The sequence below is a fragment of the Phocoena phocoena genome, chromosome X (assembly GCF_963924675.1).
Source record: "Phocoena phocoena chromosome X, mPhoPho1.1, whole genome shotgun sequence".
NCBI lineage: Eukaryota > Metazoa > Chordata > Mammalia > Artiodactyla > Phocoenidae > Phocoena > Phocoena phocoena.
The window spans coordinates 20,867,629-20,892,505 of record NC_089240.1 but is presented as its reverse complement, the minus strand read 5'-3'; the positions used below and the strand labels follow the sequence as shown (position 1 = coordinate 20,892,505).

The 24,877-nt window shown below is 41.8% G+C and overlaps 1 protein-coding gene across 3 annotated transcripts in view; it reads right to left on the bottom strand.

The window, feature by feature from the left end:
• Positions 1-24,615, bottom strand: part of POLA1 (DNA polymerase alpha 1, catalytic subunit) — a 306,641-nt gene extending 282,026 nt beyond the window's left edge. For 2 of the 3 annotated variants that reach the window (XM_065900491.1, XM_065900494.1), the window contains exons 1-4: positions 24,573-24,615; positions 19,581-19,705; positions 16,497-16,593; positions 14,953-15,033 (exon numbers count right to left, since the gene is read on the bottom strand). In XM_065900491.1, coding sequence (XP_065756563.1) covers positions 14,953-15,033; positions 16,497-16,593; positions 19,581-19,705; positions 24,573-24,615 — 346 coding nt within the window. The remainder of the gene's footprint in view (positions 1-14,952; positions 15,034-16,496; positions 16,594-19,580; positions 19,706-24,572) is intronic. The other variant, XM_065900493.1, reaches the window with a different exon arrangement.
• Between the last annotated feature and the right edge of the window lie 262 nt (positions 24,616-24,877).

Sequence of the window (24,877 nt, the reverse complement as noted above, 5' to 3'; positions counted from 1 at the left end):
TGAGACTTTATGCAAGGTACAGAGGAAAGAATCTTTAAAATGAACTGAATTCAGGGCAACGTGACTAAATGTTACTACAGAAACTGATGAAATGCCAGTCAAATATCAGGATGAGTTAAGTGGGACTGTTTAATTGCTGCTGTTAATGTAAATAAAAAGCTTTTTAAAAGGTGGGTGGGTTTTTTTTCCCCCATAGAAATAAAAAGATCAAGCTCATCTGGTCCCAGGGGATTAGGCTTGCGGTCTTCATGAGATCATTTTAGTGTGATACTGACTCTGACAGGAAAACTGAACTACGAAAAACCAAGATCACCAGTTATGATACTGTAGCATCTTAGCTTCCATTTTATGAGGAACGCATGTCCTAGCAACACTAAACAGCACGGAGACATTTGTTCCATAAAGAACAACTTGTGCCATATGTTTTCTCTTCCGGGCATGTGGAAACCACCTGCAAACTCCTCTACTACTGTCAATTTTACTCTCGCTTTCTGACTCATCCCAGAGCAGCCTCCACCTACAAAAGACCTAGAATGAATAGTTAACATAGTGTGGTAGTGGCATATGAATACACAGATCAGATGAAACAGAATATAGAGTCTAGATAAAGACCAAATTACTTATGGAAATTTAGCATAAAACAAAGGTAACATCTCATAGTACTGGGGAAAAGATGGACTTTTTAATAATTAGTGTTGGCTACCCATTTGTAAAGAAGTAAATCAGTATAAACACCAAGCAGATCACAGGTCAAAATTTTAAAAATGAAATTATACAAGTACTTTAATAAAAAAGGCAAATTCCTTGTAACCTGGATGTGGGGAAAGTCTTTCTATCTATGATTCAAAATCCACCTGCAAGAAAAAAAAAGGATCGACAGATGCAATTATATCAGAAACAGGTTTAAAGACAAAACAGAAGAAAATTTTTGCAATATGTTTTAGAGAGAAAAAACCAATTTCACTGATATTAAAAAAATAAGCCAGTGGAATTCCCTGGCAGTCCACTGGTTAGGACTCCACACTTCCACTGCAGGGACCCAGGTTCGATCCCCTGGTCAGGGAACTTAAGATCCCACAAACCGCATTATATGGCCAGGAAAAAAAAGGCCAAAAACCCAAAGGGAATGTGGGCAATAAATACTAACATATGGTTCACATTAAAAAAATATATAGGGCTTCTCTGGTGGTGCAGTGGTTAAGAATCTGCCTGACAATGCAGGGGACTCGGGTTTGAGCCCTGGTCCAGGAAGATTCCACATGCCACGGAGCAACTAAGCCCGTGCACCACAACTACTGAGCCTATGCTCTAGAGCCCATGTGCCACAACTACTGAAAGCCTGCGCGCCTAGGGCCCGTGCTACACGAAAAGAGAAGCCACCGCAATGAGAAGCCCATGCACTGCAATGAAGAGTAGCCCCTGCTCGCTGCAACTAGAGTAAGCCCACGTGCAGCAACGAAGACCCAACGCAGCCAAAAAAGTAAAATAAAATATATAAACAGCTATTAAGTTTTATGAAAAGATACCCAACTTCATACGTAAAAGAAATGCAGATGAGAACCACACCAAGATGTCATTTCTTGCATGTTAGGGTGCCAAAAATGTGAAAGCTTGACAACACATTCTCACCACATTCTGTTGGTGAGGCCATGGTGTCCAAATGGACACTCATATGTTGTTCATGGGAGTGTAAAATGGAACAACTCCAATGGAGAAGAATTTGGCAATATCTCATGAAACTTCACGTGCATGTACTCTCTGAGCCAGCAATCCCACCTCTAGGAATTTTCCCTGAGGAAAATACCATATGCATAGTTATTCAATGTGGTATTATGTGCAAGAGCTAATTACAGAAAATCTAAATGTTCATTCAAGAACACCACATGGGAGACTTCCGGGAAGATGGCGGAAGAGTAAGATGCGGAGATCACCTTCCTCCCCACAGATACACCAGAAATGCATCTACACGTGGAACAACTCCTACAGAACACCTACTGAACGCTGGCAGAAGACTTCAGACCTCCCAAAAGGCAAGAAACCCCCCACGTACCTGGGTAGCGCAAAAGAAAAAAGAATAAACACAGACAAAAGGATAGGGACGGGACCTGCACCAGTGGGAGGGAGCTGTGAAGGAGGAAAGGTTTCCACACACTAGGAAGCCCCTTCGCGGGCGGAGACTGCAGGTGGCGGAGGGGGAAAGCTTCAGAGCCGCGGAGGAAAGCACAGCAACCGGGGTGCGGAGGGCAAAGCGGAGATTCCCGCACAGAGGATCGGTGCTGACCAGCACTCACTAGCCCGAGAGGCTCGTCTGCTCACCCGCCAGGGCGGGCGGGGCTGGGAGCTGAGGCTCGGGCTTCGGTCGGAGCACAGGGAGAGGACTGGGGTTGGCGGCGTGAACACAGCCTGCAGGGAGCTAGTGCGCCACGGCTGGCCGGGAGGGAGTCTGGGGAAAACTCTGGACCTGCCGAAGAGGCAAGAGACTTTTTCTTCCGTTTCCTGGTGCACAAGGAGAGGGGATTAAGAAAGCTGCTTAAGGGAGCTCCAGAGACGGGCGCGAGCCACGGCTAAAAGCATGGACCCCAGAGACGGGCATGAGACGCTAAGGCTGCTGCTGCCACCAAGAAGCCTGTGTGCGAGCACAGGTCACTACCACACCCCCCTTCCGGGGAGCCTGTGCAGCCCGCCACTGCCAGGGTCCCGTGATCCAGGGACAACTCCCCCGGGAGAACGCACGACGCGCCTCAGGCTGGTGCAACGTCACGCCAGCATCTGCCGCCACAGGCTCGCCCCGCCCTCCGTGCCCCTCATTACCCCCGGCCTGAGTGAGGCAGAGCCCCCGAATCAGCGGCGCCTTTCACCCCGTCCTGTGTGAGCGAAGAACAGACGCCCTCCAGCAACCTACACGCAGAGGCGGGGCCAAATGCAAAGCTGAGCCCCTGGGAGCTTGAGAACAAAGAAGAAAAAGGGAAATCTCTCCCAGCACCCTCACAAGCAACGGATTAAAGCTCCACAATCAACTTGATGTACCCTGCTTCTGTGGAATACATGAACAGACAACGAATCATCCCAAATTAAGGAGGTGGACTTTGAAAGCAAGATTTATGATTTTCTCCCCTTTTCCTCTTTTTGTGAGTGTGTATGTGTATGCTTCTGTGTGAGATTTTGTCTGTATAGCTTTGCTTGCACCATTTGTCCGAGGGTTCTAGACGTCCATTTTTTTGTTTTAATTTTCTTTCTTAATAATTACTTTTTATTTTAATAACTTTATTTCATTTTACTTTATCTTCGTTCTTTCTTTCCATCCTTCCCTCCTTTAGACAACGATTCATCCAAATTGAGGAGGTGGACTTCGAGAGCAAGATTTATGATTTTTTCCCCATTTCCTCTTTTTGTGAGTATGTGTATGCTTCTGTATGAGACTTTATCTGTATAGCTTTGCTTCCACCATTTGTCCTACGGTTCTATCCGTCTGTTTTTTTTCTCTTAACAATTATTTTTTTATTTTAATAACTTTATTATATTTTATCTTATTTTATTTTACTTTATCTTCTTTCTTTCTCTTTTTCCTTCCTTCCCTCCTTCCTTCCTCCCTCCCTTCTTTCTTGCTTGCTTGCTTTCTATCTTTCGTTCTTTCTACTTCTACTAATTATTTCTTTCTACTTTTTCTCCCTTTTCTTATGAGCCATGTGGATGAACGGCTCTTGGTGCTGCAGCCAGGAGTTAGCGCTGTGCCTTTGAGGTGGGAGAGCCAACTTCAGGACACTGGTCCACAAAAGACCTCGCAGCTCCACATAGTATCAAACGGCGAAAATCTCCCAGATATCTCCATCTCAACAGCAGCACCCAGCTTCACTCAACGACCAGCAAGCTACAGTGCTGAACACGCTATGCCAAACAACTAGCAAGACAGGAACACAACCCCACCCATTAGCAGAGAGGCTGCCCAAAACCATAATAAGTCCACAGACACCCCAAAACACACCACCAGACGTGGACCTGCCCAACAGAAAGACAAGATCCAGCCTCACCCACCAGAACTCAGGCACTAGTCCCCTCCACCAGGAAGCCTACACAACCCACTGAACCAACCTTAGCCACTGGGGACAGACACCAAAAACAACGGGAAGTACAAACCTGCAGCCTGCAAAAAGGAGACCCCAAACACAGTAAATTAAGCAAAATGAGAAGACAGAAAAACACACAGCAGATGAAAGAGCAAGATAAAAACCCACCAGACCTAACAAATGAAGAGGAAATAGGCAGTCTACCTGAAAAAGAATTCAGAATAATGATAGTAAAGATGATCCAGAATCTTGGAAATAGAATAGACAAAATGCAAGAAACATTTAACAAGGACCTAGAAGAATTAAAGATGAAACAAACAACGATGAACAACACAATAAATGAAATGAAAAATACTCTAGATGGGATCAATAGCAGAATAATTGAGGCAGAAGAACGGATAAGTGACCTGGAAGATAAAAGAGTGGAAATAACTACTGCAGAGCAGAATAAAGAAAAAAGAATGAAAAGAACTGAGGACAGTCTCAGAGACCTCTGGGACAACATTAAACGCAACAACATTTGAATTATAGGGGTTCCAGAAGAAGAGCAAAAGAAAGGGACTGAGAAAATTGTTGAAGAGATTATAGTTGAAAACTTCCCTAATATGGGAAAGGAAATAGTTAATCAAGTCCAGGAAGCACAGAGTCCCATACAGGAAAAATCCAAGGAGAAATACGCCAAGACACATATTAATCAAACTGTCAAAAATTAAATACAAAGAAAACATATTAAAAGCAGCAAGGGAAAAATAACACACAAGGGAATCCCCATAAGGTTAACAGCTGATCTTTCAGCAGAAACTCTGCAAGCCAGAGGGACTGGCAGGACATATTTAAAGTGATGAAGGAGCAAAACCTGCAACCAAGATTACTCTACCCAGCAAGGATCTCATTCAGATTTGATGGAGAAATTAAAACCTTTACAGACAAGCAAAAGCTGAGAGAGTTCAGCACCACCAAACCAGCTCTACAACAACTGCTAAAGGAACTTCTCTAGGTAAGAAACACAAGAAAAGGAAAAGACCTACAATAACGAAGCCAAGACAATTAAGAAAATGGGAATAGGAACATACATATCGATAATTACCTTAAATGCAAATGGACTAAATGCTCCCACCAAAAGACACAGATTGGCTGACTGGATACAAAAACAAGACCCATATATTTGCTGTCTACAAGAGACCCACTTCAGACCTAGGGACACATACAGACCGAAAGTAAGGGGATGGAAAAAGATATTTCATGCAAATGGAAACCAAAAGAAAGCTGGAGTAGCAATTCTCACATCAGACAAAATAGACTTTAAAATAAAGACTATTACAACAGACAAAGAAGGACACTACATAATGATCAAGGGATCGATCCAAGGAGAAGATATTAACAATTGTAAATATTTATGCACCCAACATAGGAGCACCTCAATACATAAGGCAAATACTAACAGCCATAAAAGGGGAAATGGACAGTAACACATTCATAGTAGGGGACTTTAACACCCCACTTTCACCAATGGACAGATCATCCAAAAAGAAAATAAATAAGGAAACACAACCTTCAAATGATACATTAAACAAGATGGACTTAATTGACATTTATAGGACATTCCATCCAAAAACAACAGAATACACATTTTTCTCAAGTGCTCATGGAACATTCTCCAGGAGAGATCATATCTTGGGTCACAAATCAAGCCTTGGTAAATTTAAGAAAACTGAAATTGTATCAAGTATCTTTTCTGACCACAATGCTATGAGACTAGATATCAATTACAGGAAATGATCTGTAAAAAATACAAAAACACATGGAGGTTAAACAATACACTACTTAATAACAAAGTGATCACTGAAGAAATCAAGGAGGAAGTCAACAAATACCTAGAAACAAATGACAATGGAGACACAACGACCCAAAACCTATGGGATGCAGCAAAAGCAATTCTAAGAGGGATGTTTATAGCAATACAATCCTACCTTCAGAAACAGGAAACATCTTGAATAAACAACCTAACCTTGCACCTAAAGCAATTAAAGAAAAAAGAACAAAGAAACCCCAAAGTTAGCAGAAGGAAAGAAATCACAAAGATCAGATCAGAAATAAATGAAAAAGAAATGAAGGAAACGATAGCAAAGATCAATAAAATTAAAAGCTGAGAGTCATGGACATATACACACTAACAAACATAGTAAGGTAGATAGCTAGGGGGAAGCAGCTGCAAGGCACAGGATATTAGCTCGGTGCTTTGTGACAGCCTGGAGGGGTGGGATACGGAGAGTGGGAGGGAGGGAGACGCAAGAGGGAAGACATAGGGGAACATATGTATATGTATAACTGATTCACTTTGTTATAAAACAGAAACTAACACACCATTGTAAAGCAATTATACCCCAATAAAGATGTTTAAAAAAAAAAAAGCTGGTTCTTTAAGAAGATAAACAAAATTGATAAACCATTAGCCAGACTCATCAACAAAAAAAGGGAGAAGACTCAAATCAATAGAATTAGAAATGGAACAGGAGAAGTAACAACTGACACTGCAGAAATACAAAAGATCACGAGAGATTACTACATGCAACTCTATGCCAACCTGGAAGAAATGGACAAATTCTTAGAAAGGCACAACCTGCCAAGACTGAATCAGGAAGAAATAGAAAATATGAACAGACCAATCACAAGCACTGAAATTGAAACTGTGATTAAAAATCTTCCAACAAACAAAAGCCCAGGACCAGATGGCTTCACAGGTGAATTCTATGAAACATTTAGAGAAGAGCTAACACCTATCCTTCTCAAACTCTTCCAAAATATAGCAGAGGGAGGAACACTCCCAAACTCATTCTACGAGGCCACCATCACCCTGATACCAAAACCAGACAAGGATGTCACAAAGAAAGAAAACTACAGGCCAATATCACTGATGAACATAGATGCAAAAATCCTCAACAAAATACTAGCAAACAGAATCCAACAGCCCATTAAACAGATCATACACCATGATCAAGTGGGGTTTACTCCAGGAATGCAAGGATTCTTCAATATACGCAAATCAATCAACGTGATACACCATATTAACAAATTGAAGAAGAAAAACCATATGATCATCTCAATAGATGCAGAGAAAGCTTTTGACAAAATTCAACACCCATTTATGATAAAAGCCCTGCAGAAAGTAGGCATAGAGGGAACTTTCCTCAACATAATAAAGGCCGTATATGACAAACCCACAGCTAACATCGTCCTCAATGGTGAAAAACTGAAAGCATTTCCACTAAGATCAGGAAGACAAGACACGGTTGCCCACTCGCACCACTCTTATTCAACATAGTTTTGGAAGTTTTAGCCACAGCAATCAGAGAAGAAAAGGAAATAAGAGGAATCCAAATCGGAAAAGAAGAAGTAAAGCTGTCACTATTTGCAGATGACATGATACTATACATAGAGAATCCTAAAGATGCTACTATAAAACTACTAGAGCTAATCAATGAATTTGGGAAAGTAGCAGGATACAAAATTAATGCACAGAAATCTCTAGCACTCCTATACACTAATGATGAAAAATCTGAAAGTGAAATCAAGGAAACACTCGTATTTACCATTGCAACAAAAAGAATAAAATATCTAGGAATAATCCTACCTAAGGAGAGAAAAGACCTCTATGCAGAAAACTATAAGACACTGATGAAAGAAACTAAAGATGACACAAACAGATGGAGAGATATACCATGTTCCTGGATTGGAAGAATCAACATTGTGAAAATGACTCTAGTACCCAAAGCAATCTACACAATCAATGCGATCCCTATCAAACTACCACTGGCATTTTTCACAGAACTAGAACAAAAAATTTCACCATCTGTATGGAAACACAAAAGACCCCGAATAGCCAAAGCAATCTTGAGAACGAAAAACGGAGCTGGAGGAATCAGGCTCCCTGACTTCAGACTACACTACAAAGCTACAGTAATCAAGACAGTATGGTACTGGCACAAAAACGGAAAGATAGATCAATGGAACAGGATAGAAAGCCCAGAGATAAACCCACGCACATATGGTCACCTTATCTTTAATAAAGGAGGCAGGAATGTACAGTGGACAGCCTCTTCAATAAGTGGTGCTGGGAAAACTGGACAGGTACATGTAAAAGCATGAGATTAGATCACTCCCTAACACCATACACAAAAATTAGCTCAAAATGGATTAAAGACCTAAATGTAAGGCCAGAAACTATCAAACTCTTAGAGGAAAACATAGGCAGGACACTCTATGACATAAATCACAGCAAGATCCTTTTTGACCCACCTCCTAGAGAAATGGAAATAAAAACAAAAATAAACAAATGGGACCTAATGAAACTTCAAAGCTTTTGCACAGCAAAGGAAACCATAAACAAGACCAAAAGACAACCCACAGAATGGGAGACAATATTCGCAAATGAAGCAACTGACAAAGGATTAATCTCCAAAATTTACAAGCAGCTCATGCAGCTTAATAAGAAAAAAACAAACCACCCAATCCAAAAATGGGCAGAAAACCTAAATAGACATTTCTCCAAAGAAGATATACAGACTGCCAACAAACACATAAAAGAATGCTCAACATCACTAATCATTAGAGAAATGCAAATCAAAACTACAATGAGATATCATCTCACACCAGTCATAATGGCCATCATCAAAAACTCTAGAAACAATAAATGCTGCAGAGGGCATGGAGAAAAGGGAACCCTCTTGCACTGTTGGTGGGAATGTAAATTGATACAGCCACTGTGGAGAACAGTATGGAGGTTCCTTAAAAAACTACAAATAGAACTTAAGAAACTACAAATAGAACACCATATGACCCAGAAATCCCACTACTAGGCATATACCCTGAGAAAACCATAATTCAAAAAGAGTCACGCACCAAAATGTTCATTGCAGCTCTATTTACAATATCCCAGAAATGGAAACAACCTAAATGTCCATCATTGGATGAATGGATAAAGAAGATGTGGCACATATATACAATGGAATATTACTCAGCCATAAAAAGAAACGAAATTGAGCTATTTGTAATGAGGTGGATAGACCTAGAGTCTGTCATACAGAGTGAAGTCAGTCAGAAGGAGAGAGACAAATACCGTATGCTAACACATATATATGGAATTTAAGAAAAAAAATGTCATGAAGAACCTCGTGGTAAAACAGGAATAAAGACACAGACCTACTAGAGAATGGACTTGAGGATATGGGGAGGGGGAAGGGTAAGCTGTGACAAAGCGAGAGAGAGGCATGGACTACCAAACGTAAGGTAGATAGCTAGTGGGAATCAGCCGCATAGCACAGGGAGATCAGCTCGGTGCTTTGTGACCGCCTGGAGGGGTGGGATAGGGAGGGTGGGAGGGAGACGCAAGAGGGAAGAGATATGGGAACATATGTATATGTGTAACTGATTCATTTTGTTGTAAAGCAGAAACTAACGCACCATTGTAAAGCAATTATACTCCAATAAAGATGTAAAGAAAAAGGAAAAGACAAGAAAACCACATGAATAAACCCTGGTACATCCATACAACTGAATACTATGCAGCTATATAGAAATGAGCAAGCAAGCAAGAAAGCCCTCTATGTGCTGGTATGCAGTAATTTTCAGGCTATCTTTTATTTTTAGCATTTCAGAATTTTCATTTTTTCTGCATTATCAATACAGCTTTATTTCTTTTTTGTTTTCCTTTTTTAATTGAAGTATAGTTGATGTAGGATATCTTCTTAAGTGAAAAAATGCCAAGTACAGAAGTATCTATAGAAAATATCCTTTGTGTAAGAAAGAAAAGGGAATAAAAATACATACACATAATTCCATTCCTCAGCATATGCCCAAAAGAATTAAAAACAAGTGTTCAAACAAAAACTGGTACACAAACGTTCACTGCAGCACTGGTCACAATAACCAAAAGATGGAAACAACCCAAAAGCACTACAACTAATAAATGAATAAACAAAATGTGGTCTATCCTTGCAATCTAATAGTTCAGCCCTAAAGAGGAATGAAGTACTGATTCATGCTACAGCATGAACGAACCTTGAAAACACTATGCTAAATGAAACAGGTCAGACACAAATGTTCACATAATTGCATGATTCCCACTGTATGAAATATTCAAAATAGGAAATCCAGAGACAGAAAGCGGTTAGCAGTTGCCAGGGGCTGAGGGAAGGAAGACTCGGGAATGACTGCTTAATGGGTATGAGTTTCCATCTGGTGTGAAAGAATGTTCTGCAACTGGATAATGGTCATGGTTGCAAACACCGTTAATGCACTAACTGTCACAGATGATAAATTTTCTGTTATGTACTTTTCATGTGCCTAAGACTATGAAAAGATTTGTAGCACATTTGTGAAAAACATAAGACAGGGGAATTTAATTTTTTAAAGAGCTCATTTGGAGCAGTTTGAAAAGAGAATATAGGCAATGGTCAAAATGTTTAGTAAACAAAATTCAGGTCCTAAAAAAGAGTATCAAAACAGAAGGTCAATAGAGGTTTGACTAGCAAGGAAGGCTTCACTAAGGGGCTTTAATCTCACCATTGTAGGTTAGCAGGAATTAGATAGGACAACAGGAAACAGAGAAAGAACAGGAGTCAACATTTGAGATGAAATTCTTGCACAATTTTAGGGCTTCTGTTTTGTTTTTGTTTTTTTCTTTCTTTCTTTCCGGTTTTTTTTTTCTTGGCCGTGCCACGCAACATGCGGGATCTTAGATCTTAGTTCCCCAAGTAGGGATCGAACCCAGGCCCCCTGCAATGGAAGTGCGGAGTCTTAACAACTGGACCGCCAGGGAAGTCCCCAATTTGATTTGTTTTATTCGTTTTCCCACTGACTTTTCTTCATTGGGATTTAGTTGATGTTTTTCTCTCTGTTTGAAAACAACATGCCAGGGACTGGATCTACACCAAAAAGAGTTGACCTTTTACTCCCAGGCAAAACTCTACGATTTCTTCTGAGGGTTTAAAGTGGATTGCGGAATTCCATTTCCATTCTGAAGATCTTGGGACCTTACTGGGCTCCTTGGGAAAGACACTGAAACAGCAGCGACTTGTGGGTGAATGGTGACAAAGCATGGAATAGATTTCTAAGATTAGTTCTCCTTCAGAATGTCAAGTCATTCTCTCCACTGACGTATTAGTGGGAAACGCTAACATAATGATTACAGAAACAGAGATGGTTCATTTATTCAATAAGCGCTGCACATTTTCTTTGCACTTGCTATTGTGATCAGCACTGAGATGATCAGGACGTGGGTCCTTTCCTCGAGAACCTCCCTGTCCAGTCCAATCTCCTAATTTATAGCTGACAAAACTAATGTCCAGAGAGGTGATAGGACTCATTCAAGATGATATAATTAACAACGCCAGAAACTAACACAAACCTCCTCACTTCAGGGAGGTGAAAAATCACATGGGCTCACTTCATCCTCTTCTTCAAGGACTCATAAAAAGTAGGAATAACACAATTAGCCACACTACTATCTAATGGTAGGTACCAGTGTGTAGCGTTCCTACATGACACAGGTTGGCAGAAACCAGGAAGATAATCCACATAATTTAACTAATGAATGAACGAATAACATCCCACATGAAAAAAACATATACAACCTTATTTTTTTGTAAAGGGGAACACAGGAAGGATAATTAGAAACTAATAAAAATGGAGATGGGGAGAAATGAAGTAGAAAGCATAGAGGTGAGAGTAAAAGTTATCTAGTCTATTTCTTGAATATCATTTTGATTTTTAAGCCATAAAAATGTTTTACAATACTCAAAAACTAAAATTAAAACAAAAGAAAAAAAAGGATATTTTTAAAAGCCTAAATTCAAATACAAGCAAAAACAAATGAACCTCTGTAGTAAACTGATACTACAGCACAGAAAAAAATTACTTCATATAGCTTCTAAACACAACACCGTCACCATACACCCTCAGTAGGATATATGCCAAGAACAAATAAAACTGCAAAGAGGACTTCCCCGGTGGTCCAGTGGTTAAGACTCCGTGATTCCACTGCAGGGGGCACGGGTTCAATCCCTGGTGGGGGAAGTTCCCCATACCATGCAGTGCGGCCAAAAACAAATTTTAAAAACTGCAAAGAAATTGTAAACTATACTTAGAAGGGTTGTTGCTAGAGGTATAGGTTTAGTAATTCTAAATTTCCCAAAATTATTCTGAGTATATTTTAGAAGACAAGGGTTTTCACTGAGGGTGAAGCTAAACACAAATATAGATTGGGAAAATGAAGTACTCTGTGGTTTTACACTTGAATCGAATGTATCAGTATGAATTCACAGCATACATGTATATATAATCTCCTAGCTCTGTTCACTGAAAGGGCCTAGAAACCATTACATCCCAGGAGCAACGAGCACATCCCTCCCCCAGATCTGCTACCATTCTCTACTAAAAGGGACCATGATTCTTGGGAGAAATAGGTGATTCCAGGTCTAGGACAGGAATCACCCAAGGAGAACCTGGAACATCTTGTTGGCCCAGAAAGCAAGGAAATGCTCAAAGACTGATGAGACCATGCCAAAAGGACAGGAGAGCCAGCTCAAAGGGTCTCCCACTGCCAAATTTGTGGTAATTTGCACATCAAACAAAAAAACAATGATAATGGATACTGAACTGTAACAGCACTTTTATTTAAATCCATGAGTTTGAAATGCTAATTTAAAAAAGGAGAGTAAGGGGAATTCCCCGGCAGTCCAGTGGTTAGCACTCGGCACTCTCACTGCCGGGCCAGGTTCAATCACTGGTTGGGGAACTAAGATCCCGCAAGCTGCACGGCGTGGCCAAAAAAAAAAAAAAAAAACGGGTAAGGATCATCAGTAGAGGCTGAAAGCACTGGGTAAAAGTTGGTGGGAAAAAGGGATATACACACACTGTTTCAAATTATCACCCCTATTTCCATTAATTAAAAAAGGTGGGGCTTCCCTGGTGGCGCAGTGGTTGGGAGTCCGCCTGTCGATGCAGGGGACACGGGTTCGGACCTTGGTCCGGGAAGATCCCACATGCCGCGGAGCGGCTGGGCCCGTGAGCCATGGCCGCTGAGCCTGTGCGTCCGGAGCCTGTGCTCCACAACGGGAGAGGCCACAACAGTGAGAGGCCCATGTACGCAAAAAAAAAAAAAAAAAAAAAAAAAAAAAAAAAAAAGGTGGAAAGGTAGCTTCACAAGGAAGAGATCTGACAAACATCATCTTAAACCAAGAGATCAAACTTCTTTTCACCAGTAATGGGACAAACTCACCTTATGTGTCCCTGATATGAGTGGCAAGGACACAAGTTCATCTAAATTTTATTTTTGTCAAAATATTTAACCTGATTCTAAGCACAAAAAGACAATCAAGCAAATCCCAGGTTGTGGGACGTTCAGCAAAACAACCAGCCTGGTCGTTTTTTGTTTTTTGTTTTTTGAATTTTATTTTTGGCCACACAACATGGCTTGCCAGGATCTTAGTTCCCCGACCAGGGATCGAATCCACACCCTCGGCAGTGAAAGCATGGAGTCCTAACCACTGGACCCCCAGGGAATTCCCTGGTCCCTTTAAAAATGTCAATGTCATGAAAGACATTGGGCCAGAGAGGGAGGAAGGAGGGATGGTGCTGCTCTCTACACTAAATAAGACTAAAGAGACATGAAAAGCCAAGTGGACACTACATTTTTAAAAACAGTTATAAAAGACACTATTGGGCTAACTGGGGAAATCTTAATATGGACAAAATCTTAGATAACATCCTGAGAATGGTACTGCGACTAAAAAAACAAGAACCCTTGTTCTTAGGAGATCACCACTGAAGCATGTCTACAACTTACTTTCAATAAATTCACCAAAAACAAAGTCTGCATGTATGTGTCTGGGAAAGGGGAAGAGGGACAAAGTGAACAAATGTCATAAAATGTTAATAATCTACAAATTAAGATGCAGACTTTCTGAAAAGGGTAAAGAGAGCACAGATTTTAGGTTTTGTGGCCACACAAGTCTCTTAAGCTGTTGCATATTCTTCTTTGAATTTTTCTTTTCTTTTTTTACACACACTTTAAAAATGTAAAAGCCATTCTTAGCTTGAGGGCTATATAGTAACAGGTATGATTTCCTTCTGGGGTAATGAAATCGATTGTGGTGATGGCTGTACTACTGTAACTATACTGAAAGCCACTGAAATGTTCACTTTAAATAGGTGAATTGTACGGTATGTTAATTATGTCTCAATAAAGCTGTTCAAAAATAAATGGGCCGTAAGTGGGCCATAAACAAACTGGCCGTAAGTGGGCCACGGAGTGCTGACCAGTGATCTACCACTTGGTGGTAATAATGAACTAAACCAAAAAAACAAATACTGAAGGGAATTTCCCCCTCTCATTTTACAGGAACTAAGTCAGGCTTGTTTACTCAAAAAATTTTTTTTGCCAATGATTGTGTAGCTAAGAAACTATGACATACATTCATATCATTTTAAGTTTCAATTAAACAAAGCAAGTCGACAGAAGTTCTAAACCTTGTTATTGTACTGTACTTCTATCAAAGAGCTAAAATTCTAAGTATGTCACTTCAGTAGGAATGAAAAGACATCAATTCTTGCAGCCCCCAAAATTATCAAGTCTAAAATGACCACAGGACTAAAAGTTCCAAAATAAGTAAGACTAAACTCTTTAGATAACAGAGACATGATACTTCATTTCCTGGTTGTTTACGCTTTTTGCGTTTAATTTTCTACATAACTACGCTTCTTTCAACATTAGAACATTTTTTATACTGAAAAACAATTGTGGTAGGTCCTTTTTCCTTAAAGAAACTGTGCCAAAGTACCAAGTCGTCTGAAATTTTAGACAACTCTATATATCTCAAAATGCAGATACCTTTCTCATGGGAGTCAAGGGCATGATCTTCAAGGTCATCATCAAAAATCTCTCGGCCGTCCTCCACATAGCCAATACCATCTGCAGGAACAAAATGTAATATCGGGATCAAATTTCTAAAATTGGCCAATAATATTTTAGCCATGACAAAAAGATTAAAAAAAAACCTTTTATACCCACTCAGAGGTTCTCCTGGCCCAGGCCATTTTTCAGGGCAGCAGAATCCTGTTCAAGCAGAAGTCAGATGAAACACAGCACCCACACACGTCTTCTGAGTCAAAACCAAAGGATATACACTTGACCCTTGAACAACCTGGGGGTTAATCCACACATAACTTACAGTCAGCCATCAGCATCCACAGTTCTTCCAAATCTGCGGATTCAACCAACCACGGGCCATGTAGTACTGTAGTATTTAATACTGAAAAATATCCACATACAAGTGGACCCAAGCAGTTCAAACCCATATTGTTCAAGGATCCACTGAATACTATGCCTATTCAGGTGAACTAAGGTAATCACGTGGCCCATAGGATCAAAGTTTGCCACAATAGGATGCTTTACAGTACTTCTACTCTACCAGAAGAATAAAAAGTAAAAGAATCAGGCTTCCCTGGTGGGGCAGTGGTTGGGAGTCCACCTGCCGATGCGGGGGACGCAGGCTCGTGCCCCGTTGGGGGAAGATCCCACATGCCGCAGAGCGGCTGGGCCCGTGAGCCATGGTCGCTAAGCCTGCGCGTCCAGAGCCTGTGCTCCACAACGGGAGAGGCCACAACAGTGAGAGGCCCACATACCACAAAAAAAAAAAAAAAAAAAAAAAAAAAAAGTAAAAGAATCAAGATCACCAGAAGTCGGGCTTCCCTGCTGGTGCAGTGGTTAAGAATCCGCCTGCCGATGCAGGAGACACGAGTTCAATCCCTGGTCTGGGAAGATCCCACATGCCACAGAGCAACTAAGCCCGTGCGCCACAACTACTGAGCCTGGAAAGCCGGCAATATAGCTGAGTTCAATTACAGAAGTAGGAACAAAAATATAGTGGCAGGCACAGTCTACACCCCCCTCCCTCTGCTCCGCGGTCAGCACTCACACGTCCAAGAAGTCAAGTCCCACAAACAGGAACCATCGAGCCTTCCACAAGGGCTGTAAGAACATGGGGACCAGCCTCTGCCCGGGGCCCCTGCCAAAGTTACTCTTCACGAGTACAGTCTCCTGTAATCCTCACAGCCATTCTGTGAGATAGAGTTTTCCTACGCCCCATCACATGGGGATGGCCCACAGGTTCCTTCCAATTGCTACAGTCATTTCCTGGAGGATTTATACTATAGCCTGAGGTGTGTGCCTGGCTTCTCCAAAATGTCCCTCAATAAACTTCCTATTTTTCTGATTCCACACCCTCAAATCATGCATTTGAGGAAAACCCAAACCAAAGGTATGACCTTAAGTTAGCGCCTTACATCTGCCCAAGCAAAGCAGCAACTCCACCGAGTGAGAAGCTACGAAAAGCAAATGATACAGTGCCTGGCAGGCGGTTTCTTCCCACATACCATCATCCACGATCCAGTCGTCATCCTGGCGGGCCTGGACCAGCTTCGAGTACTGTTCCTCATCAACTTCTTCATAAACACTTGTGAAGTCCTCTACCTGCCATCGTACAAGTTTGAGAGAGCTTCAAGTGGAGTGAAAGTGTTAAACAATTCTGATGAAAAAATTGTCAAATTCAAAGTGGAATGGCAGCCTGAAGGAGTAGCTGCAACCAAATCATGAGTTCTGACATTCAACACCACTGCAGGATTTTCCTTAAATAGACATCAATTAACTTAGTATTCCTTTTAGGTGGGTGTTAACATAAGATATTAAATGATTCCATTAGCATAATATACTTGTCACACCAGCAATTACTCATCTACTTCATAAAAAACAAACTGAATTATAGCCAATTCTTCATTAGCTGCTTTGGGGATTAGTCACTTGTAATTTTGAGACTGGTTTCTCCTGTACTTGGCAAGCCTGTAAGACATGCCACCTCCCTCTCCACTAGCTGATGGTGCCCCACAAATAGACAATAATCTTAATAACTGTTCAACCAACCAAATGTCATTCAAAAGGAAAATCTCCCCATCCATCCCCCTCCAAAAATCAGCAAAACACACACTACGGGTACACTAGAAATGGTTTTTGAGTGATCCCTATTTGTATTACCACTGATTCCCCACCATTTTCAGGTCTTAAAAACAGAGGGCAAGTGCGGAGAGAATGGCAAGGCCTGAAATCACACGGGCTGCCCAACCGCCAGAAGGACAGAACACCACAAACTACTGGCCTGAACGGAGCAGACCACCTCAGCACAGATAAAGCAACAGACAGCATAGATGCACACCACTGCAGTGAGAATTTGGCGGGCTCCCATCTCCCAGATGAGAAGTTGGTGGGCTGGTTAGCAAGAACTTAAAGATACCTTGTTAAAAACTCCCCCTTCTCTCGAGAGTTCTGCCTTTTCAAGTGGGGACTGGAGGAAACGACCAACTCCATCTGAAGAGCTAAGATTCTAGGAAAAAACACCTGGACACAGAGCTTTGAGAGCCTGATGGGTAGAGTTGACTGGATTTCTGCCACAACTACCTGGGCTTAGAGTAATTACAGGATTAAGCTTAGTTTTTACCTCCGGTTTAATCTACTCAACAGGGATCACTGGCAAACACTGATCTGGCCTTTGATCATTTGATGACAGAAATTACCTGCCCTACCAAATTAAGTTTTTGACAACCCAAACACAAACTAGTCTAATTAAAATGACTGTACTGACCAACTTTCTTTTTGAGGGGAGAGGGAACTGGCAAGGTTAGCTTTGTTGGCTTAAGTCTATTATGCATACTGTGTCTCTCGTTTAAGCAACTCATTTACATACTATCAAAAGACACCGGAAAACTATTTTTAAAAAATAGTGACAAAGCGAGAGAGAGGCATGGACATATATACACTACCAAACATAAGGTAGATAGCTAGTGGGAAGCAGCCGCATAGCACAGGGAGATCAGCTCCGTGCTTTGTGACCACCTAGAGGGGTGGGACAGGGAGGGTAGAAGGGAGGGAGACGCAAGCGGGAAGAGATATGGGAACATATGTATATATATAACTGATTCATTTTGTTGTGAAGCAGAAACTAACACACCATTGTAAAGCAATTATACTCTAATAAAGATGTTAAAAAAATAAAAATAAATAAATAAAAATAATAATAAATAAACAATAAAACAAATATTGTTCTAAAATATAAAATAAAATTTAAAAAAATTTTTTAAATATCATTTTGAGGGCTTCCCTGGTGGCGCAGTGGTTGAGAGTCCGCCTGCCGATGCAGGGACACGGGTTCGTGCGCCGGTCTGGGAAGATCCCACATGCCGCGGAGCAGCTGGGCCCGTGAGCCATGGTTGCTGAGCCTGCACGTCCGGAGCCTGTGCTCCACAACGGGAGAGGCCACAGCAGTGAGAGGCCCGCGTACCGCAACAAAAAAATCATTTTGCGTTAAAAAGTCATTTTGACTCAATCTCTAAAAACACTGCTACTGCTCAGCTTGAACTCTTAGAGCCATGCCATTAACATCAGTGATTAATGGGAAATCAGTCACATTGTGTCAACATCTGAAATGCCCCACAGAACTCCTTTATAGAAGTACCTACATTAAAAATGCTTTACTCTTGCTTTACTGTAATCCTTTTAGCAACCCTTTATGATCTGGTTGACTCCCTTAACTTGAATGAATGGTGCCAAATGACAAAAATCCTCTTCTACTTGCTTACTACCCCAAAACAGAACAGGCCATGGCTAAACAGGCACATTCTGAAGCCAGGCTGCCTGGGTTCCAATCAAGGCTCTGCCACTGTGACCTCAGATACCTCCCATGCGAAATGCTGTTAATCACAGTATCTAATTTTATACGGTATTGGAAGGATCAAATAAATGAACATATTTGTAAAAGCACTTAGAACAGTGTTAGCTGAAAAACTGCATTAGTTGCTATTGTTGTTGTTGGTATTATTATTTTCTCATATTAATCACTTTCCAGCCCTGAGGCAGTTAAGATCCTCAGGGAGTGCCCTCAATGTGAAGCTAGACAATGTTGTGCAGATGGTACCAATCTGCTTTTCTACCTGCAGGGCATCGACAGTGGGTAGAGGAAAAGAGCCAAAAGGGCATCACATTCAATCCTACACGCAGGACACAGCAGAGGGAAGGTCCAAGTCCCTACCGCGCTCCCCTTGCATATGAGATTAGAAACAATTCTCTCCAAGGAGCAGCAGTGCTGGGCTAGACTGCTCAATACCTTATGAGTAAAGTAAAAGCATCTGTAAGTTCCCTCAACGAAGCCATGGAACTTAGCAGAGATGCCGTGTGCTTACTAATTTTAAAAGCATCTGTAAGGTGCCTCATAGGAACTTTAAGAGTTCAGTAGTCTCCCATAACCTGTAAATCTACCTCATGCCCATATGTTGCATATTAAGAAATTACTATTATAAGAAGCTTTAAATATATGCATATTTCTAATCAGTGACAAAGGTGACATAAAATTATCTACAGGCTATGAATTAGATGAAGCACAGGAGAAAAAGCCCAGAAAAATGGTTACTTACTTCATATTTATACTTCTCACCAGCTTTAGCCCTTTTCAGTCTTTCCAGAGCTTCCTGTCGCCCTTTCTTTGATTTCTTCTCTCTCCGGGATCGAGAAGTTACAAAACTCCCTGAATCTGACACAGCTGAAAAGAAGCCAAATTTACATGAGATGTACAAAATTGTCAGCCATCTTCCCTCAAAAACAAAGCAAGTTTTTAGCCAATAGTAATATACAAGTTTAATGTTATACAAATGGATTCTTTTTATAATGGAAATAATTCACAAGCTCAGGGCTGAATCTGCAGCTCCTGTGTCTCTTCAGAAATTTCCAGCTGAAGCAACTGTTATTTTTTTCCGCCAAAAAGAGAAAACTTCCAAATTCAACTGATATCCCCTGGAGACACTAAAGGGAGATCAGTCGTTAACCCACAACCTTTCCCAGGGAAGTGGCAGGCCGTTAAGTGGTTATAAAAGGGACAATTCATTTTGTGTTCTGTTAATCAACATTTGAAAGGCTTTGAGGAGCACCTGCTCTTTGCAAAGTACCAGGAGCTCTGAGAGACACAAAGATAAGAAAGACAGGGCCCACAGACTCACAGAATTTACAATCTGACCTGGGAGATACCTGGCAGACCTCGGAGATACTGTGGGTTCAGTTCCAGACCAACACCCATAAAGTGAATATAGCAATGAAGTTAGTCACACGAATTTTTTTTTTTTTGGTTTCCCAGGGCATATAAGGGTTATGTTTACACTATACCGTAGTCTATTAAGTATGCAAAAGCATTATGTCTTTAAAAATACTTTATTGGTAAAAACGCTAACCATCATCTGAGCCTTCAGTGAGTTGTAGTAACGTCCAAGATCCCTGATTACACGTCACCATAACAAATATAATAATGAAAAATGTGAAATGTGAGAATTACCAAAATAATGTTAACACAGGGACATGAAGTAATAAGCAAAGGCTGTTGGGAAAATGACACCAACAGACTTGCCCGATGCAGGGATGCCACAATCTTCAATTTGTAAAAAAAAAAAAGAAGTATCTGTGAAGCACAATAAAGCGAGATATGCTTGTAAGTAGCAACTAACTCTAAAACAATTTTTAGAAGTAACACATGCCCTAACAGAGGTACAGATAAAGTGTCTGGGATTCCAAAGGAAGGATAAATTGGGGGTTGGGAGAATTTAACAAAGGTGGCTCTAAGGAGATTCTTGATTCCACCACTGATTTCCAGGCCTCATGCAGTTGGTTACGACATTAGAGGATGAGGTGAAAGATTACAAAGATTAAAATGTGTTTTGTAGAAAATTACTGAAGTACCAGAGAGCCTCAGTGGTCAGTCATTCAACTTTTGAATTACTCACACTTTGGGTCATCATAAACTGACCACCTCACACACACGTACTGAAAAGATTTCATCCACAGAATGAAGACTTTCATATGCCAGCTGATGAATACCCAAGCCAAGCAAGACAGTGCCTCCTGCCAGCGATGAGCTGAGGCTCAGCACGACTGCCACCTATGTCTGTGAAATTGAGTACTGTATTGTATTTGTGTTAATTATTTTATAAAAAGTAGTAAGCACAGAAAAGGAGAAGTATTGATAACAGGCATCCTAAAAGCTCCAACCCCCCTGGAACATTCATAACAACATTCAGCTGTTTGACTAAGTGTTTGAAATAGAAGATGCAATTTACAGAACATGTACCAAGTGCTGGCAATAAACTGTTGAAAACTGTATCTTAAAGGTGAGGCATAATTAGAGATTTTTTTTCCCTAGCTTTCTGGAAATGGAATCTCTCTATAACATCTCAGCCTATTGTTTGACTTTCACATTTGACTTTTAAATCCATTTTCAGAAAGGCATTAAGGAATGCAGGTACTTAATGATGACAGCCACAAAATCTTGGGTGTCACTCAAATGATTTCAAAAAATCGTGAGCAGGCCTACATGAAAAGGTTTTGGAGATTATGGAACATGACCACTGAGAGTGAAAAGGTGGCCTCAGTGTATTCCCTTCAAGACTCCCTTGACTCCTTTGTCAGATTATTCTGACAAAAACCATAGGTTTTCAATAAGACGTATTCCACAGGCAACGATGTGCCACTCTAAGGGTTTGGGGTACAATTACAAATAGGACAGAGTTGCCGGTCCTCAAGGGGCTCCCAGTCAAGGAAAGCAAAAAGACCTGAGGCTCCCACCATCACATAAAGATGGTGCCATATTAGAGGTAGGAAGCCAGTATTGAGGAAATGTAGAAAAGAGAGCCATTAATTTTGCCTGGGAAATCAGAGAAGGCTTCACAGGGGAGGTTTCCAACACAGAAAGAGTAGAATTTCACTATCAGAGTACAGGGTAACAAGGGGCACAAGCAAAGGAAAAGGCATGAGCCAAATTACAAAGGGATGAAAATGCAAGGTGTATTTAGAAACCAAGAGGAAGTCAATGTGGAAGGTAAGCTGGACATGAGAGCATAGACTGAGTGGGAGGAGATTAGGACGAAGCGGCACAACCAGGCTCTGCCACTTACTGCGTGACGTGAGACAACCAGTTAACCTCTCTGAGCTACAGTGGCCAGGTGTCTCGTTGTTTTTTAAGCTGCCCAGCATCAGAATCTGTGAAGTCCCCCCTCCTTTATGCCCTTGCAGCTAGGGCATGGGCATATAAAATAGGCCCTCCAATTATGAACACCTGCTCAGACTTTAAATCACAAGCCAGTGTGACAAGGAAAGGGGGACGGCTGATGGAAGATTCTAGAGGTAACAAGAGCTACAGGAGGATTGAGCACCTGGAACAACAGTGCCAGCAATGTCCCAAGGTACTTGAAGGCTCTAGTTTCAAGTACTTGGCCATGGTTGGCAACAACCTCCTCAATGGACCAGTTTTGTGGCATGATTTTAACCACTGTTCCTAGCTAAGGTGCCCCCTGACTGGCTCTCCGGAGTTTGTGAACACCACGATATCCTTCAGATAAATTCCTTTTCGGTTTAAATCAACTAGAGTTGGTTCCTGTAGCCTACACCTAAGGACTCTAACGCAGAGCCTCAGGGTCCTCATATGTGAAATGGGGATAATCATGTCTGCTTCATAAAGTTCTTAAGGATTAAATGAAGATGCTTGGCTTACTTTGTACTCAGCAATACAGGAGCTCACTTAATGTGTATGTGTGTGTGTGTACAGATGCACACACATATGCCAACACCTCACAATTAGCACTAACATGGTCTAGCTTCTAGAAAACAAAAATAAAGCAAAGCCGTTTTCTCAGGGAAGCCCCAATATAGCACTGCATATAATTACATGTTTACCATCTCAACTCCATGAAGACAAAAACCATGCCCAGCTTACCTACCACTGTAAAACCAGAGCCTGACAGAATGCCTATACCTCGTAGGTACATAATGAATATTTGCCGAATGAACCACTGTACCTGCTTTTTTAAATCATTAAACTCTCCCCTATCCATTTCCATATACAGTAACAGCTAGTTATAGACCTTTCAACTTTTCACAGCCACCCCATCTTCTAATACTTAAGGAGAAAAAAGGCCTAAATTTTCCTTTATGGAATATGTCTCCAATGCTTCAAGTAGGTAAGTTAGCAAAAAAAAAAAAAAAAAAGCAGCAGCATGAAAAAAATCCAGTTACCAAAGTTTAAATATTTGGTTCAAAATTACCATCTGGAGTACCCCCACCACCCCCCAAGGCAGACACACACAAGGCTGCAACAGTCTTTCAGGTAACAATCTTTCCAAGTCGGCTGGAAAGGAAAAATTCCAGTCACAAGTCCCCAGCCACTCATCAACACCATGACTTAAGAGGGATCTCGAGACTGCACGATGTCCTCCAAAGAGTGATTTCTTGATGTTCACGGAGAACGTAGTTTTTAGGGTGAAGAAAGGTCTTAGCGACATATCACTGATGGAGGGCTGCAAAGACTGTTCACATACATCCCACATCCCATTTGTAATTCAGGCTAGTGGGCTCTCCAAAACAAATTGTCTTAAAAAGCGAAAGGCTAGAAGAACAAATTGAAATCTGTGATTCACGACTAGGTGAATGCAAAGGAAGCTAATTAGGAAGCAAGTTCTCATTAATGGTGATGTATTTGAGTGACAGGAGATGTGATGCTTGAGCTGAGAGAGTGAAGCACCTAATTTTAAGTTGGAAGTTCACTGAAGTGAAGTCACACTTTAGTTGCACACTGCTCAAAACTCAGAAATCAGACAAATCCATTTGCATTTTTGTATTCTATTTTTGGAGATGGAATACTACCACTGAAAACGGAGTAATATACAAGGCATCCGAAATGCTGCTGAACTGATACTTTTTTTTTTAGAAGCTTCACCTGAGATGACTAGATTGTGAACACTATTTCTGTGCGGCACCTGAAGAACTTTCCATAGAATTTGAAAAAAAATTGTTAATGCATAAAGTAGAAACCTATTACCTACAAAGACAAAACGCGTTTGTATCTTCACGTGACAGCACTTAGAGCTTTCTTTCCTGCTGAGGTACAACGTGTAACAATCTCCCCAGCAGTTTCTACCAAGGGAAGGGCGCACATCCGTTCCGTCCCAGCCCTCAAGCGGACACCTGGGGCGGGAGCAATGAAATACTTTCGGCCAGTACTGTGCCCCACCGGGGCCAGTCTCATGAAGGTGTGCCCAGCACGTGGGATGAGATTCACCAAAAGAAATAAAAAGAAAGGCAGCCAAGTGCGGAGACCCGCAGTGAGAGAGGTGAGGCAGCCTCCCAAACAAAAAGCCCCGCAGGGGGTTGCTCGGGCTTGCCAGGACCCAACAGCCCTGCAAAGAAGACCTGTCCGAGGCCTCACAGGTTCCAGTCCTGGACGTCCGAGGTCCGCGCCCAAAGAGACCGGCGGGTCAACCCGGGCGTGCGCCTACCTAAGAAAAAAATAAAACAGAGCCCCCACCACCCGCAATCATGCCACAGTCTCCGCACTCCCAACTGGGGACCCCGCGCGCGGGGTCATCTCTCACCGCTCGCCCCGAGGTCGCAGTCATCGCCGTACACCAGCGCCATGGTCCCGGAGTCTTCCGATTCCGCGCCAACCAGCCCGAAACTGGCGCGGAGGCCGACACAGGCGCCACCCAGAAAGCCAATCAGCAGCTCCGGAGGCTGCCGACTTCCGCCCGGAAGGCCACTGACGTGCCGCGCCGCGCCGCGCCGCGCCGCGCCCCGCCCCCGGCCTTCCCGCGGGCGCGCGTTTGGCGCCCCGTGATGACCCCTTAGGGAAAAGAGCGAGCGGCGGGGGAGGCCGTGGAGAGCAGAAAAAGAAAGCGGT